This window comes from Aquarana catesbeiana, linkage group LG08 (assembly GCF_042186555.1).
Source record: "Aquarana catesbeiana isolate 2022-GZ linkage group LG08, ASM4218655v1, whole genome shotgun sequence".
NCBI classification, from domain to species: domain Eukaryota; kingdom Metazoa; phylum Chordata; class Amphibia; order Anura; family Ranidae; genus Aquarana; species Aquarana catesbeiana.
This window is the reverse complement of record NC_133331.1, coordinates 281,283,130-281,301,174: the sequence shown is the minus strand read 5'-3', so window position 1 is coordinate 281,301,174 and position 18,045 is coordinate 281,283,130. Positions and strand designations below refer to the sequence as shown.

At 45.4% G+C, this 18,045-nt stretch overlaps 2 protein-coding genes across 4 annotated transcripts in view; one reads left to right on the top strand and one right to left on the bottom strand.

The window, feature by feature from the left end:
* Positions 1-215: 215 nt before the first annotated feature.
* On the bottom strand, positions 216-13,497 carry LOC141104505 (uncharacterized). Of its 3 annotated transcripts, XR_012235485.1 has the most exons (8): positions 13,340-13,497; positions 9,667-9,761; positions 9,450-9,547; positions 9,262-9,388; positions 7,585-7,695; positions 7,105-7,197; positions 2,449-5,619; positions 217-1,638 (listed from the first exon to the last, which is right to left on the bottom strand). XR_012235485.1 is itself a non-coding variant. In XM_073594070.1 (7 exons), the coding sequence occupies exons 2-7, from the start codon at positions 9,698-9,700 to the stop codon at positions 4,037-4,039; spliced, it is 2,046 nt and encodes a 681-aa protein (XP_073450171.1). In that variant the 5' UTR covers positions 9,701-9,761; positions 13,340-13,497; the 3' UTR covers positions 216-4,036. The 3 variants fall into 3 exon arrangements, 2 of the variants coding, with proteins under 2 accessions (XP_073450171.1, XP_073450173.1); XM_073594070.1 differs by having other exon boundaries at positions 216-5,619; XM_073594072.1 differs by having other exon boundaries at positions 217-5,619; positions 9,262-9,367.
* A 96-nt stretch (positions 13,498-13,593) lies between these two features.
* The window catches only part of LOC141104566 (uncharacterized), a 38,351-nt gene continuing 33,899 nt past the window's right edge, over positions 13,594-18,045 (top strand). The window contains exon 1 of the mRNA XM_073594173.1: positions 13,594-13,712. Within this exon, the coding sequence (XP_073450274.1) occupies positions 13,702-13,712 (11 nt within the window). The 5' untranslated portion in view covers positions 13,594-13,701. The remainder of the gene's footprint in view (positions 13,713-18,045) is intronic.

Sequence of the window (18,045 nt, the reverse complement as noted above, 5' to 3'; positions counted from 1 at the left end):
AAATAAAAAGGGGTAGGGGCTTTTCAAAATGCAGGGGTAGGGAGAGTAAAGGCCCCCTTTAACGCCATTTATGAATATAATAAAAGCCAACAAGTTCTTTTTTTTATCCCAAGCCATGACATGAACATATTTTAGTTATACATACAGTGGATATAAAAAGTCTACACACCTCTGTTAAAATGTCGTGTTTTTGTGATGTAAAAAAATTAGACAAAGATAAATAATTCCAGAACTTTTTCCACCTTTAATGTGAGCTATAAACTATACAACTCAAAACAATTTGAAATCTTTTTTTTTTTTTTTTTTGGGGGGGTAAAACTAAAAAACTAAAATAATGTGGTTGCATAAGTGTGCACACCCTCTTATATCTGAGGATGTAGTTGTGTTCAGAATTAAGCAATCACATTCAAGCTGATGTTAAATAGGAGTAAGGACACACCTGCCATCACTTAAAGGGCCTCTGATTAACCCCAAATAAAATACAGCTGTTCTAGTAGGTCTTTCCTGACATTTTCTTAGTCGCATCCGACTGCAAAAGCCATGGCCTGCAGAGAGCTTCCAAAGCATCAGAGGGATCTCATTGGTAAAAGGTATCAGTCAGGAGAAGGGTACAAAAGAATTCCCAAGGCATTAGATATACCATGGAACAGAGTGAAGACAGGCATCATCAAGTGGAGAAAATATAGCGCAACTGGACATCCCTCCAAAATTCATGAAAAGACAAGAAAAAAACTGGTCAGGGAGGCTGCCAAGAGGCCTACAGCAACATTAAAAGGAGCTGCAGGAATATCTGTCAAGTACTGGCTGTGTGGTACATGTGACAACAATCTCCCATATTCTTCATATGTCTGGGCTATGGGGTAGAGTGGCAAGACCGAAGCCTTTTCTTACCAAGAAAAATATCCAAGCCCAGCTAAATTTTGAAAAAACACATCTCAAGTCTCCCAAAAATACGTGGAAAAAAAAAAGAGTGTCCTGATCTGATGAAACCAAGGATTCCAAAAGATATGTTTGATACAAAAACAACATTGCACTAAACCAAAAAAAAAAAAAACACCATACCCACCGCATGGTGGCATGGAGCATGGTAGTGGCAACATCATGCTTTGGGGCTGTTTTTCTTCAGCTAGAACAGGGGACTTAATCAAGGTAGAGGGAATTATGAACAGTTCCAAATACCAGTCAATATTGGCACAAAACCTTCAGGCGTCTGCTAGAAAGCTGAACAAGAAAAGGAACTTCATCTTTCAGCATGACAACAACACAAAGCATACATCCAAATCCACAAAGGAATGGCTTCACCAGAAGAATATTAAAGTTTTGGAATGACCCAGTCAGAGCCCAGAAAACTCTCCTTAATCCGATTGAAAAATCTGTGGAGTGATCTGAAGAGGGCTGTGCACAGGAGATGTCCTCACAATCTGACAGATTTGGAGTGTTTTTGCAAAGAATAGTGGGCAAATATTGCCAAGTCAAAAGGGATTGCACGCTGAAATCCCTCTTCACCGCACCACATCCCTTGGAAGCAGATGCATCACGTTTGTTGTGCGGCACTCAGCTCTTTTCAAGCCTGTCTTTAGGGAAATATAAGCAGGAGGAGCTTTTAGGTTTCTGCTGCTGGTCACCAAAAAAAAAAGCCTTTGGGATGCAGAGTAGAAATACATAATTAATATCAATAAACTGTTTTTATTGGCATACAAATATATATTTGAAATGAAATATTTAATATTTTTTGTCAATAACATGGTGTGGGTGGATTTCTGCCACTCACGGGCTGTGTCACGCCTCTTCAGCCTGTATCTTAGAATAAGAGGGAGGTGAAGCCTCCATCAATCAAGATGAAATATCCCCTCCCCCCCATTGTGTAGAGCTGTTTATAGAACAAGAAGGAGGAGAGAGGGCGTGGGCTGTCACTTACAACTGTGTTTACACCCACATATGTGAATCCATAGTCTTATGGGCTGCTCAGATGTGATAGGATGGAAATGCTCAGGGTAAAAAATACACTGAAAACTGAGCATGTGCACCAGCTGCCAACACTGCTCTGAAAAATCTCCAACTGCAGTGGGACATGGACAGAAGGGGGAGATAGAGAGCAGCAGGATTAACCAGGATTTTTGCAGAATACAGAAAACAAATCTCATAGTGATGTAGTGAGTATGAACAGCGTGTAATACACCATTTATTGATAGTTTTTTTATGATGTGAGTGTAATGACACTTTAACTGCAGTAGACAAAAGTCAGGTCACCAACTTGACCCTAATGTCTAGTAGGACTGTGTATATCTCAGTATGAACACAAGTACAAATATTGGATATACATACGGTAAATCTATTTACGGCTAAAACAGCTTATATGTACAGTTTATATGTATTTAAACCATTTATTTATTGGTTTGCCTGTAGTTCAGCTTTTAGATTTATTTTTCTTAGAAAGACAACTCTCACCTTCAAAAAAGGAATATTAGCCAATATAAGTTCACTGATGTAATAGAAGACATCCTAATGGCTTCTTGATTGCAAGATTTCCTCACGCAGAAGTTTTTCTTCCCAGGTAAAACATTTTTTCATATTCTGACACTGAAATTACACCCATATGAATCTCCTGGTATTTGGTAAGATGAAACTTCCTTGTAAAACAAATCACACATGCATAGAAAAATAGTTTCGCTCCAGAGCTAGTTCTTTAGGAAATAACATCAATTCTATGTGGAACATTTATCTCTCATGGTCACAACATGAAATCATCTTCCCCCTGTATGAAGTTTTTTTGAAAAAAAAAAAAACACAGGACAACGTAAATGCTTAGTGCATTACCACTATCAACATTTATGGGATCCAAAAGACAAAAACACAAAAAATAACAGGCGTATCAAACACAATTCTAGCCGGAGGCGATGTCATCTGACCATGTATGCCAGAGTTGGAAGGCTAATGTGTTTCTGGGAATGTCCCCCTTCTTCAGAGCTCAGCCCCATGTCATCTGACCATGTATGCCAGAGTTGGAAGGCTAATGTGTTTCTGGGAATGTCCCCCTTCTTCAGAGCTCAGCCCCATGTCATCTGACCATGTATGCCAGAGTTGGAATGCTAACGTGTTTCTGGGAATGTCCCCCTTCTTCAGAGCTCAGCCCCATGTCATCTGACCATGTATGCCAGAGTTGGAAGGCTAACGTGTTTCTGGGAATGTCCCCCTTCTTCAGAGCTCAGCCCCATGTCATCTGACCATGTATGCCAGAGTTGGAAGGCTAACGTGTTTCTGGGAATGTCCCCCTTCTTCAGAGCTCAGCCCCATGTCATATGCATTCGATTTTGGCACACATCGTCTTCGACTGCAGTTGTGTTTGATACACCTGTTCTATCTTATGTTTGTGAGTATGTTTTTGTCGTTTGGATCCAATAATTGTTAATGTTGAGAAACCAATAGGCATTTGTGCCCTCCTGTGCATTTTTACAGTTCTTTTGGAGATTTCCCGGTCTAATGTGGGCCGCATCGGACGAGTCATTACAGGTTGTGACATTATTAGATGTATACGTCTGAGAGCTGGATTTTGCTAACTTTTTTATGGATGAGTTTTTTTCATGAGTGGCAAGAGTTGATTTCAAAAACATCACTCTGAATGTTATTCTCACACATATGAACAGTCTTGTGTTTGATAAGATTTGACTTCTGCGTCAAGCATTTTCCACACTTTGGACAGGAAAATGGCTTCTCCCCTAAGGTTTGTCCACTGGTGATTTACAGGAGTTGACCTTTCAGTAAAACATTTCCCGCAGTCGGCATATGCAAAAGGCATTTCCCTTTTGAGTAAAATGGCATCTGGCCTAAATGGGTTCTCAAAAGTAAATCGCTCTGCAAAACATTTTCCTTATTCGGATAATGAAAACAGCTTCTCGCCCGTGTGTGTTTTCTGATGTGAAATAAGATGGTCTCTCCGAATAAAGCTTTTACCACATTCAGTACAGGAAAAGGCTTCCCTTTCATGTTGGCCAGAGCTGATTTTTCGGCAAAACATTTCCCACATAAGGAACATGAATTATGGCTTCTCCCCGGGGTGAGTTCTCTGATGTGAAAGAAGATGGTCCTTTAGACTCGACCTTTCAGAAAAACATTTCCCGCATTCAGAACAGGAAAAAGTCTTAGAGTGTGTCTTTTGATGATACAGAAGGCTCCCTTTCTGGCAAAAACACTTCCCGCATTCCGAACAGGAATATGGCTTTACCCCTGTGTGGGTTCTTTGATGTGCAATAAGGTTGCTTTTCTTGGCAAAGCATCGCCCACATTCGGAACACGAATACGGCTTCTCCCCTGAGTGAGTTCGTTGATGATGGGCATAAGCTGACCTTTCTGCAAAACACTTCCCACATTTTGAACACGAATAAGGTTTCTCCCCTGTGTGAGTCCTCATGTGTGAAATAAGTTGACCTCTCCGGATAAAACCTTTCCTGCAGACAGAGCAGGAAAAGGGCTTCTCTTCTAAGTGAGTTCTCTGATGGTTGGCCAAAGTGGATCTTGCTGCAAAACATTTCCCGCATTTTGAGCACGAATAAGGTTTCTCCCCTGAGTGAGTTCTCGTGTGTGAAAGAAGATGGCCTCTCCGGCTAAACTCCTTCCCACAGTCAGAGCAGGAAAACGACTTCTCTTCTAAGTGAATTCTCTGATGGTTGGCCAGGGTGGCCCTTCCCGAAAAACATTTGCCACACTGGAGACAAGAATATGGCTTCTCGCCAGCATGAGTCCTCTGATGTGAGATAAGGTGTGCTCTTCGCTTAAAGTGCCTACCACAATCAGGACATGAACAAGGCTTCTCCCCCGAGTGACTTTTCTGATGTTTAGCGAGAGTTGTGGCTTCCCCAAAACACTTTCCACATTCTGAACAAGAAAAAGCCCTCTCCACTTTATGAGTCTTTTGATGGAAGATGAGATTAGCTCTCGAGGGAAAACACTTTCCACAGTCCGTACAGGAAAAAGGCTTCTCCTTTGTGTGGGTTCCCTGATGCTTAGTGAGTTTAATTCGAGATGTAAAACCTCTGCCGCATTCCAAGCACAAGAATGGTCTTTCTCCGGTGTGAACTTTTTCATGCGTAATGAGATTAGACCTCTGCGAAAAACATTTTCCACATTCTGAACAGGAAAACGGCTTCTCTCCTGAGTGTATCCTCTGGTGGTTGGCCAGAGTTGCCCTATCAGCAAAACATCTCGCACATTCAGAACAAGGAAAAGGCTTTTCCCCTGTGTGAGTCCGCTGATGTACGGTCAGTTGGGCCCTCCATTTGAAACATTTGCCACATTCTGAACAAGAAAATGACTTCTCCAGGAGATGAGTCCTGTAGTGTCTAATGAATTGTTGTTTTTGAGAAAAGCATTTCCCACATTTGGAACATGAATAGGGTTTTTCCAATCCCTGAGCTTGCTGATGGGAGGAAGATTCTCCTCTGTGGGCCAAAAATTCTCCAGACTCAGAACATGGGAACAATTCATCCATTCGCTGAGATATTTGATCGGTGTTGATGGTGGAATTATGTGCAAATGTCCCCCCATGTGTAGAGGGATTAGATGATTCGCCATTTGGACAGAAAACTGGACATTTGTCTAGGTTATTCAAGTCGAGTGGTCTATCTAGCAGGAAAAAGAAATGGAGGAGAATAAGAATCTAGGCAAGGAGCACAAGAAATCCCTAAATGTAACCAATTTTTTAAAATTTGCCCTCCAACCACCAACCTCACAGTACCAAAGTCACCATTTTTAGAAACATTCCCTGAAAGACATACTTACAAATGCTCTAAACCAGAAATAATCTACAAATCATAACAAGGATCATATTTCTATAATGCTGAAAGAGCCAAGCATGCTATAAAATATTTAAACTGTCCTCTGAGTGGGATCAGTGGGGAGTCTCTAATCTTAAGTTCAGATGTGTTTGAATAACTTAACTGGATTTGCCCCAACAAAAGCGGACTGCCTGTCAAACAGTCTCGGGTTCAAGGCACACCTGCCAGACAAAACATTTAGATATGCAACATTCCTGTAGGCTACACTCAAGGAAGACAAACCAGCCTGGTGGAAGACCTGTCCCAGCTTGTGATTGGACTAGGAAATAACAACAATGGGGCAATGAGGTCATCACTCCTGTCAGCTGTCTCCTAGTGATTTTGATGGACCGCAGTAGGCAATGCAGTAAAACATGAGTGGATTACAGTGCTACCCTTCCCAGTCTTGTGCACCTGTACATCCTCCTGCCCCTTTCTGCACTTTGCAGTTCATCCATACAAGTACTCCTCTTCAGGGTGGACCCTGCTATCTTAAACAGCCCACTAAGTAAACCACCAAGAAATCTTTAAAGTGTAAGTTCACCTTTATAGAAAATCTGTAATGTGACCTTACACTGGACCCCATCCCACCCAGTTCAGCTGTACCAGATTGCACGAAAAGCTGATTCACTGGCCTGGGGACTTGAAACCCCCACGGTTTAATCTTGCGTCCATATTGCTTAGCCAGCACGGATTACAGGGATTCTAACTGGTCAACACTGTCACACGATTCAAACAAGGAAGACACTGCTCCAGGTGAGCAGTCACTAAAGTCTGGATGCGCTGGGTGCAAGCCACGGCTCGCCACCGATAAACCCAGGAGGTTCGGACACTCTGTCTTTGTTGGCTGTCATTTGCTATTTTTGGAATAAAATCGTTGGAACGTTCCTGTGGTGTGCAGTCTTTCTTTTCTTCCAACACTGTCACATGGATGTCACTGACCAATCAGAAGCCATCTAGCTCGTACTGTCAGTGCTGCTAGGAGAGGAGAGAAAGCCAGCAGGATTTGAAATCCATGGACCAGTGAAGTGGCTTTTCAGTGTCTGACAGCAGGGGTATCGTGGCAATCTGGTGCAGGGGGACCAGAGGGATGGGGAGTGGGTCCAGTGTAAGGTCACCTTACCAATTTTCTGTAAAGGTGAACTTACACTTTAAGGACTGTAGATCTGCGATTAATGCACCTAGGATGTTCAATGTCTATGGAAATCAATATATGACCTTTAATCGGTGCCTCCATAGAGAACACAAGGCTCATAAAGCAAAATACTTGACTTGTGCCTGTAACAGAACTCACCTATAGGTATTTCCTCCTCTTTAATCTTCAAGTGTATTTCTTCCTTAACTTCAACTTTGACGATTGTCTGAGTGGCTCTGGTATCTCCAGGGTCTGTGAATAAAGATGAGAAGCCCCCTGTACTGAGATGTATGAGAGACCCCAGAGAGTTGTTAAACGCATAGTGGGACAAGTCCTAGACAGGTGTGCACTTACTTTAGTGCATGAAGAAGTTAGCAAGCATGGGTTGGTTAAACCCTTAGATTACTGTGAGGTGTACTATACATCACTGACTACCTAGGAGATGCATAAATACATTGACAGTCAGAGATTTAATAAGACAAACAGAAGCCTTCCAGCTACAGTCAACTGACGATCCTCATGGGCGGGGACCCGGGTAGCAGACTATTAGTGTCTGAAATCTTTTGGGGGCTGATGTACATATTAGTAGATGCTGGACGGGATAAACGTCTTATGTTTTGTTCAGTGTCTATTACTCACCCGTGCTTATCTCTATAGGGATTTCCTCATCTTCAATTTTAACTCTTATTACTTCCTCCTCCTCCTCCTCCATTTTGAAGTCTCTCTGACTGGCTCTGGTGTCTCCGAGGTCTGTGAATAAAAAAAAAAAGAGCGAAGCACTGTGACAGAGGCTTTTGGAGGGGACTAGGGGCAAGCCTCCTACCAATGGCAGCTGGTGCTAAACTTTTCCGCAGCACATTACCCCCATGGCTTCCTCGGCTTCTCCTCCCGGCCAACCCGATATGCCTCCTGTACTGATTGGCTGGGAGGAGAAGCCAGAAGAAAATAGCGAATATTAATGCGCTATTGTCACCAGTGGGTGGGTTCGAGGCGTAGTGCTCTGCTTGAAAAAGCCCAAGTTTTTTCAAGCCAATTAGAGCCTCATCATGTGCTTGAAAAAAACAAAAACAAATACAAACGTATAAGTCTGGCACGCTGCATGCATCCCCGCATGCCAACTAGGGGGGCAGTACCCCTAATGGACCGTCTGCTCCTGCCTCCTACCCACTGATTATGGCCCATGGAGAGAGCAGATCATTCTCTAATGATGGACAACCATGTGATAAACGCAGAAAGCAAGGCTTGGATTAATTCTCTGACTAAGGACAATAAAGCTTCCCTTCCGTAGTGGATGGAAAAGTGTAATATTAATCTTGTACAGGTTCATGGTCAGAGGAAATATGGTGGCCCTCCTGCAGACTGGATTGGAGAGGCTCCTTCACTTGGTACAGAAATATTTTTCAACAATATCCCTCAAGACATCTATGAAGATAAATTAATTCCACCTTTTCAGACTGCTGGAACATTTTATGAGTTTGTCTCATAGACTGTTGTAGACTGCTGCTGGACAGTCTGAAATGAGGGGAGGATCACTGCTTGTTATGTGTTTATTATTAAGTATGTCTCTTCCATTGTGACCCTCCTAGGTGTGAATTCCCATTGTTAATAATAATAATTAATATTGTGACCACTCTTTCTTATCGAACCATTGTGGGATGTTATGTGTTTATGCTTTGCATATCCAGGGTTGTGGGCTGGGTGCCGAACGGTCTGGGCACCTAGGTTTGTTTAACTAGTGACTAGTTGCTAATTAGTTTATGTTAATTAGATCACTGTCAGCTATTAGCATAATGTTTATGTTGACTGTTCCTTAGCTATGTTAATTATATTCCTGTTTACAGTTTGTATTGTTAGGATAATGTGACCAGGCCCTACCTGATCTGGTGTGCTATATATTCTGTGTGAATTTACAATAAAGATCTCCAGTTCCAGTTTTCATCTAAGCTAATGTCGTCCAGTATCTTGCCGTGCAATAATTCCTGGTTCCAGACTGGAGGAAGCTATATGTTAAAAGGAGGAACCCAAGCCGGGTACTGGACGGTACCATCACAAGCCCCCTATACTGAGCTGTATGAGAGACCCCAGAGAGTGTGTGTGGGGGGAGACTGGTCACATCTCTTGGCTGGCAACACACAATGACATGATGTGAGGAGGAGAGCCGGAGTCTAATAGAGGCTCCTGACTCCCCCACTGGGCACATACTGTCTCCCCATTACTGTCTACTGACAGAGGAGGGGGGAGAAGAAGAGATTGTTGTAGTGACTGAACAAGGAGAATCTGGGACTCTTCTCTGGATTTAGTGTGTTTATTACTCACCTGTGTTGAACTGTGGAGGGATCTCCTCCACTTTACACGGCTCATCACTTCCCATGTTCCCCTTTTCTGCTTCCTCTTTCACTTTAACACCAATAAAATCTTCACCCTGAATAAGACAAACATAAACCTAGAGCATTGTATTAAATAAAAAACTGAACAACAACAATAAGACACTTAGTCCAATCTACCTGATCCTTCTGAAGGATCTCCTGATGTTCCTGTGTGGAGTCCCGGGAATACAGAGGACGGGGACATCTCTCTGGGGGATTTCTGTTACTGAATCCATCTGTAGGAAACACACACACTGACTGATTGTTTCTATGTCTTTATATCACAGGATATGTGTATCTAGGTGGATCCTCAATAATCTTCTCTCCTTTACAAGAAATTAAAGTCTCCTCTTACCCGGTGATGTGAGTGGCGTTCGGTTCTCCATCATGATGTCCTGCTACAGATCCTTGTGTCCTTCTATATACTCCCACTATTCTAAATGACTGAGTCTGTAGTTAAAATAAAAGTTGGATTGTAAAGCTCACAATAAATCAGTGTTATCCACAACATTTATTGAATATAGATCCACCTTCATCCATCACAATATAAAGTAAGAAGGGCACACCCTGTTTCCCAGATACATCTATTCCTAGGGGCACAGAGGTGGTCACTAAGACTGGCAGCTTTGCACCCACCCAATCCTGCCCTTCCGGCACTGATAGCTTACATGTTAGATTTACCTGCTCTGTGCAATTTTTTTTTGTAAATCCTCCTTTACAGTAGGGCTGCTCCCCCAATGTAAGGGTTAAATGCCTGCTTATGTCTAGGTCTTGATGACAGTAGAGGACCTATGACCGCATACAGGAGAAGATGGTGTGGTGACCAGTCTAGCAACAAGGAGAGAATCTGAGGGAGCGGAGGATCAAGTAGGTTGAACTACTTTTTGCGGTCCTTGGACATATACGAGCATTTAACCCTTGCAGTACGGTGGCATCCCCACTGCAAGGGAGGTTTTCTCTTAACCCCAAAGCTTTAAGTGCTGGCTCACACCAGATGCGGTGGGACTGAGTTGGATGGCTGATCAAGCGCAGTCTCAAAGCATGAACAAGGCGAAATGCGCTGTTTACATCCGGGGAAACTGGAAGTGATGTATGCTCATCGCTTCCTGCTTCCTATATCATAGAGGCGAACAGAGCCTTTCCAGTCTCCGTTTGCCTCTGTGATCAGCTAGTGGAAGCACCGGATGGTCGATTGGGTCCCTCTCACTGCTTGTAAAAGCAATCCACTTGCTAGGATTGATTTTACGTGAGAGTCCAATGTCCGCTCTAAAAAACAATAACAGGATGATGCCTGCAGCTACGAGCATCATCCCAGTATAACCAGTTGAAGTCCAGCGACGTACCAGTATGTCGCTGGTCATCAAGCAGTTAGTTTGGTTTCTTTCCCATATGGAGGGCCCTCAGGACCCCCCATCATACCAGCAGAGATAAAATACAACCAGCCTACCCAACCAGAAGGCCCCTACTGGACACTGATGAGCACAGATACCATACTTGATCTTAGCCAAGAAAGCTAACATCATCAACAGATGTGAACTCTGGCTTTCTCTGAACTTATCTCTACCCAAACTCTGAACGTGTGCTCTTTTTATAAATGTTTTAATTTTTTTTTTTTAACTCCAATGAGCTGTGGGCTAGGTCATCCCCACCATTTTATTTTCATGAGCTGTGAGGGGGAAGGGAACACCCAGCTACAGCCAATTGGTTAAAAAAAAAAAAAAAAGAAGAAGGAGCACGTGTTTGGATAGAGATGAGTTTGAAGGATTCCATGAGCTTATGTCTAGTCACTGTTAGGTAGAATCCACAAAATCTGTGAGGAGTCATCTATTGTACACTACCACAATATTTCCAAGGGGTATCATCCCCACTAAAACAAATTCAAAAAGGTATATAAAAAAGGACTTTGAATACGTACCCCAGGAATTAACCAATCATAAAACAGTACCCTGTTTCATAATCAATGAATTACTTCTGGGGAGCATATATAGTTACATAGTAGATGAGGTTGAAAAAAGACACAAGTCCATCAAGTCCAACCTATGTGTGTGATTATGTAAAGTCCCTTAAATACTTTTACTCATGAACACCAATGATGGGTGCACGATTCCTCAGACTGACACCAACGATGGGGTACTATTCCTCTCTAGGGTTGCCACCTCATCCCTTTAAACCCGAACACACATTAATTACACAGGTTCTGTGGCTGATTAAGGTGGTAATTTAACTCACTTGGTGCCTTATCTGTATTTAATTAGCCTCAGAACCTGTGTAATTCATGTGTGTTTGGGTTTAAAGGGATGAGGTGGCAACCCTTTTCCTCTCACGGACACCAACGATGGGGCATTGTTCACTCCCATCTACACCAGGACATTTTCCACTCCCACTGGCCACAGTCCGGACACTCTAAAGTCTGAAGGACAGTAAATTGGCCCATTGTTTAGAAAGTTTGGAGACCCCTGTTCTAGTGCAAGCATTCACCAATCAGACACAACTTTATCATTTCCTAATACTGAGTAGGTCCCCATTTTGCCATCATAACAGCCCTGACTCATTGAGGCATGGACCTCACTAGACCTCTGAAGGTATGCTGTGGTATCTGGCACAAAGCTGTCAATAGCAGATCCTGTAAGTTGGGAGGTGGGGCCTTCATGGATCAGACTTGTTTTTCCAGCACATCCCACAGATACTCGATAGATTGAGATCTGGCGAACTGTGGGGGGACAAGTAAACACCCCAAACTCATTGTTGTGTTCCTCAAACCATTTTTCAACCATTTTTGCTGAAATAGGTCACTGCCATTAGGGAATACTGTGTCCATGAAGGGGTGTATTTGGTCAGCAACAATGTTTAGGTAGGTGTTATGTATCAAGTAACATCCACATGAATGGCAGGAGCCAAGGTTTCCCAGCAGAACATTGCCCAAAGCATCACAATGTCTCTGACGGCTTGCCTTCTTCCCATACTGCATCCTGTTGCCATCTCTTCCCCAGGTAAGTTATGCACATACACCCAGCCATCCACATGATGTTAAAGAAAACCTGATTCATCAGACCAGGCCACTTTCCTCATTTGCTCCAGTTCTGATGCTCATGTGCCATTGTAGGCATTTTTGGCTGTGGACACGGGTCAGCATGGGCACCCTGATCGGTCTGCGGCTACACAACCCCATACACAACAAATTGCAATGTTCTGTGTGTTCTGGCATCTTTCTACCAAAACCAGCATTAACAATATGGGCTACAGTAGCTCTTCTATTGGATCGGACCACACAGGCTAGCCTTCGCTCCCCACCTCCATCAATGAGCCTTGGCCAACCATGACCATGTCCCAGTTTGACGGCTTTCGTTCCTTGGACCACTTTTGGTGGGTCCTGACCACTGCAGACCGGAAATATCCCAAAAGTTTTGGAGTTGCTCTGACCCAGTCATCTGCCCATTACAATTTGGCTCTTGTCAGAGTTGCTCAAATCCTTACGCTTGCCAATGCTTTCAACTTCGGGGACAACATGTTCACTTGCTGCCTAATATATCCCAACCCCTTTTAGATGCCGTTGCAATTAAAAATCCATTGTTATTCGCTTTACCTGTCAGTGGTCAGAACATTACGGCTGATTGGTGTATAAAGTGCCCAAATAGCAAAAAGTATCCCCAGAAATTATGCTGGACCATCAGCCATTCCCATATAAGCGTCATGTAAATGGGGTACAGCGTCTCAACTGACCCACTCCTTTTATTTGACATTTAAGTATCCACAATGATCAGCATTCCATCCATCCAAACTTATCTGGGTTAAGGAACGACCCTTCTCTACATACGACTGATCTGGGGGAAGATAACAAGCGAGCAACTCCATTCCCCATCGACAGGCGTAATTCTATAAGATGTGGGTAGTGAATATGTCCCAGCGCCATCAGAGCTGACCATCTAATGTTCTACACATCAGAGGACATACAGAGGTGATAGGATCCCCCCCAATTCAGTCCACACAGAGTGCTGAGACCCCCTTCTCTCATAAGAAGACATTATTACCTCCTCCTCACTGGATACACACTCTCCAGCCGAACCTCCACCACCAGCTGCTGCAGAGGAGAGTTCCTATAAGTTTTTAACTTGAGCTACAAGAAAATGGCCACCAACATTTACATCGAACTGGCTCTTCTTTCACTCTGCGCACGCGCAAATTATGACGGCGTCGCCTAATCTGACAAACACCGTGACAGTGAGCTGTTTTCAGCCGCCTCTAGAGGTCAACATCGAGAGGAGAAAGTGTCCTCAGTGCAGGAGGAGCGGCGGCCATTTTGTTGTAGCCAAAAAAAATCCACTAAAAGGTTGTTATTTATAGCACAAAGACATGTCCTTTTGGGGGTGTGAGGCTGGAGAGTGTGTGCCCAATGAAGAGGAGGTAATAATGTCTTCTTATTATGAGAGAAGGGGATCTGGATGGATGGGGGGATCATGTCACCTCCACAAATCCTCATCTTCCTACAATTCTTCTGATGTGTAGAACATTGGATGGAGATGAGGGGTCTGTTAGGCTGCATTCACACCTGAGCGTCCCAGGAACAATATTTCTTAATGGCTAGAGGGCAGCAGTCTCACGTTTTGTCGCACGACAAAAACATGCATTGCAAAATACGCTTGGCGTGCTGCCAATAAAAGGCGCAGGAGCTACTTTGGCGACTTTGTTGCAGGTAAGGCAGACAATTTAGGTGAATGGGCTGCCCTATGCTGTCAGGTAATTAATGTGCTAAAAAAAAAGTGTGTCCCGAAGGTCTGAATCCTATTAAACTAGAATAGAATCACAGTAGCAATTAATAACTTTCATAGCATTTTACCATCCATAGACATAAGAAGACAGCGACTAAATTAGGGGAGGATTTCTTATCTGGGGCTTACTCTACAAACACAGGACAGATCCTGGGAGAACAGTTTATATAGGGTGATCATACATCCCCGGTTTCCGGGGACAGTCCCCGAACTCAGGACACTGTCCCTGGACCAAGTCTGTCCCCGGTTTTGTCCCTGGATTCAGGGCCGGATTAATGTAGACAGGGCATCCCATGCTGGCTGAGAAACAGCCTGGTGACTCGGATGCCCGCGCCCCTGCTGGATGGTCTCACTGCCGCTCCTGCTGCTGTTCAGTGGAGGAGAGGCAGAGCCAAAAATTGACTGGGCTGAGACCAGGAGGTGAGCAGGGGGGGGGGGGGGGAGCTATGGATGTGGGGGGCAGAAGTGTCCTCTGTGCATAGCAAACCTCTGAACCCTGCACTTCTTGCCTAACAACCTCCTGTGTATTATGCAGTCCTGTGCCCAGCGCTCTGTGTATTATGCAGTCCTGTGCCCAGCGCTCTGTGTATTATGCAGTCCTGTGCCCAGCGCTCTGTGTATTATGCAGTCCTGTGCCCAGCGCTCTGTGTATTATGCAGTCCTGTGCCCAGCGCTCTGTGTATTATGCAGTCCTGTGCCCAGCACTCTGTGTATTATGCAGTCCTGTGCCCAGCGCTCTGTGTATTATGCAGTCCTGTGCCCAGCGCTCTGTATATTATGCAGTCCTGTTCCCAGCGCTCTGTGTATTATGCAGTCCTGTGCCCAGCGCTCTGTGTATTATGCAGCCCTGTGCCCAGCGCTCTGTATATTATGCAGTCCTGTGCCCAGCACTCTGTGTATTGTGCATTCCTGTGCCCAGCACTCTGTGTATTATGCAGCCCTGTGCCCAGCGCTCTGTGTATTATGCAGTCCTGTGCCCAGCACTCTGTGTATTATGCAGTCCTGTGCCCAGCACTCTGTGTATTATACAGTCCTGTGCCCAGCACTCTGTGTATTATGCATTCCTGTGCCCAGCGCTCTGTGTATTATGCAGTCCTGTGCCCAGCACTCTGTGTATTATGCATTCCTGTGCCCAGCGCTCTGTGTATTATGCAATCCTGTGCCCAGCGCTCTGTGTATTATGCAATCCTGTGCCCAGCGCTCTGTATATTGTGCAGTCCTGTGCCCAGCGCTCTGTATATTGTGCAGTCCTGTGCCCAGCACTCTGTATTATGCAATTCTGTGCCCAGCACTCTGTGTATTATGCATTCCTGTGCCCAGCGCTCTGTGTACTATGCAGTCCTGTACCCACCTTTCTGTGTATTATGCAGTCCTGTGCCCAGCGCTCTGTGTATTATGCAATCCTGTGCCCAGCGCTCTGTGTACTATGCAGTCCTGTGCCCAGCGCTCTGTGTATTATGCAGTCCTGTACCCAGCGCTCTGTGTATTATGCAGTCCTGTGCCCAGCGCTCTGTGTATTATGCAGTCCTGTGCCCAGCACTCTGTGTATTATGCATTCCTGTGCCCAGCGCTCTGTGTACTATGCAGTCCTGTACCCACCTTTCTGTGTATTATGCAGTCCTGTACCCAGCGCTCTGTGTATTATGCAATCCTGTGCCCAGCGCTCTGTGTACTATGCAGTCCTGTACCCACCTTTCTGTGTATTATGCAGTCCTGTACCCAGCGCTCTGTGTATTATGCAGTCCTGTGCCCAGGGGTCTGTGTATTATGCAGTCCTGTGCCCAGCGCTCTGTGTATTATGCAGTCCTGTGCCCAGCGCTCTGTGTATTATGCAGTCCTGTGCCCAGCGCTCTGTGTATTATGCAGTCCTGTGCCCAGCGCTCTGTGTATTATGCAGTCCTGTGCCCAGCGCTCTGTGTATTATGCAGTCCTGTGCCCAGCTCTCTGTATATTATGCAGTCCTGTTCCCAGCGCTCTGTGTATTATGCAGCCCTGTGCCCAGCGCTCTGTATATTATGCAGTCCTGTTCCCAGCACTCTGTGTATTGTGCATTCCTGTGCCCAGCGCTCTGTGTATTATGCAGCCCTGTGCCCAGCGCTCTGTGTATTATGCAGTCCTGTGCCCAGCACTCTGTGTATTATGCAGTCCTGTGCCCAGCACTCTGTGTATTATGCATTCCTGTGCCCAGCGCTCTCTGTACTATGCAGTCCTGTACCCACCTTTCTGTGTATTATGCAGTCCTGTGCCCAGCGCTCTGTGTATTATGCAGTCCTGTGCCCAGCGCTCTGTGTACTATGCAGTCCTGTGCCCAGCGCTCTGTGTATTATGCAGTCCTGTGCCCAGCGCTCTGTGTATTATGCAGTCCTGTGCCCAGCGCTCTGTTTATTATGCAGTCCTGTGCCCAGGGGTCTGTGTATTATGCAGTCCTGTTTCCAGCGCTCTGTTTATTATGCAGTCCTGTGCCCAGGGGTCTGTGTATTATGCAGTCCTGTTTCCAGCGCTCTGTGTATTATGCAGTCCTGTGCCCAGGGGTCTGTGTACTATGCAGTCCTGTACCCAGCGCTCTGTGTATTATGCAGTCCTGTACCCAGCGCTCTGTGTATTATGCAGTCCTGTGCCCAGCGCTCTGTGTATTATGCAGTCCTGTGCCCAGCGCTCTGTGTATTATGCATTCCTGTGCCCAGCGCTCTGTGTACTATGCAGTCCTGTACCCACCTTTCTGTGTATTATGCAGTCCTGTACCCAGCGCTCTGTGTATTATGCAATCCTGTGCCCAGCGCTCTGTGTACTATGCAGTCCTGTACCCACCTTTCTGTGTATTATGCAGTCCTGTACCCAGCGCTCTGTGTATTATGCAGTCCTGTGCCCAGGGGTCTGTGTATTATGCAGTCCTGTGCCCAGCGCTCTGTGTATTATGCAGTCCTGTGCCCAGCGCTCTGTGTATTATGCAGTCCTGTGCCCAGCACTCTGTGTATTATGCAGTCCTGTGCCCAGCGCTCTGTGTATTATGCAGTCCTGTGCCCAGCGCTCTGTATATTATGCAGTCCTGTTCCCAGCGCTCTGTGTATTATGCAGTCCTGTGCCCAGCGCTCTGTGTATTATGCAGCCCTGTGCCCAGCGCTCTGTATATTATGCAGTCCTGTGCCCAGCACTCTGTGTATTGTGCATTCCTGTGCCCAGCACTCTGTGTATTATGCAGCCCTGTGCCCAGCGCTCTGTGTATTATGCAGTCCTGTGCCCAGCACTCTGTGTATTATGCAGTCCTGTGCCCAGCACTCTGTGTATTATACAGTCCTGTGCCCAGCACTCTGTGTATTATGCATTCCTGTGCCCAGCGCTCTGTGTATTATGCAGTCCTGTGCCCAGCACTCTGTGTATTATGCATTCCTGTGCCCAGCGCTCTGTGTATTATGCAATCCTGTGCCCAGCGCTCTGTGTATTATGCAATCCTGTGCCCAGCGCTCTGTATATTGTGCAGTCCTGTGCCCAGCGCTCTGTATATTGTGCAGTCCTGTGCCCAGCACTCTGTATTATGCAATTCTGTGCCCAGCACTCTGTGTATTATGCATTCCTGTGCCCAGCGCTCTGTGTACTATGCAGTCCTGTACCCACCTTTCTGTGTATTATGCAGTCCTGTGCCCAGCGCTCTGTGTATTATGCAATCCTGTGCCCAGCGCTCTGTGTACTATGCAGTCCTGTGCCCAGCGCTCTGTGTATTATGCAGTCCTGTACCCAGCGCTCTGTGTATTATGCAGTCCTGTGCCCAGCGCTCTGTGTATTATGCAGTCCTGTGCCCAGCACTCTGTGTATTATGCATTCCTGTGCCCAGCGCTCTGTGTACTATGCAGTCCTGTACCCACCTTTCTGTGTATTATGCAGTCCTGTACCCAGCGCTCTGTGTATTATGCAATCCTGTGCCCAGCGCTCTGTGTACTATGCAGTCCTGTACCCACCTTTCTGTGTATTAT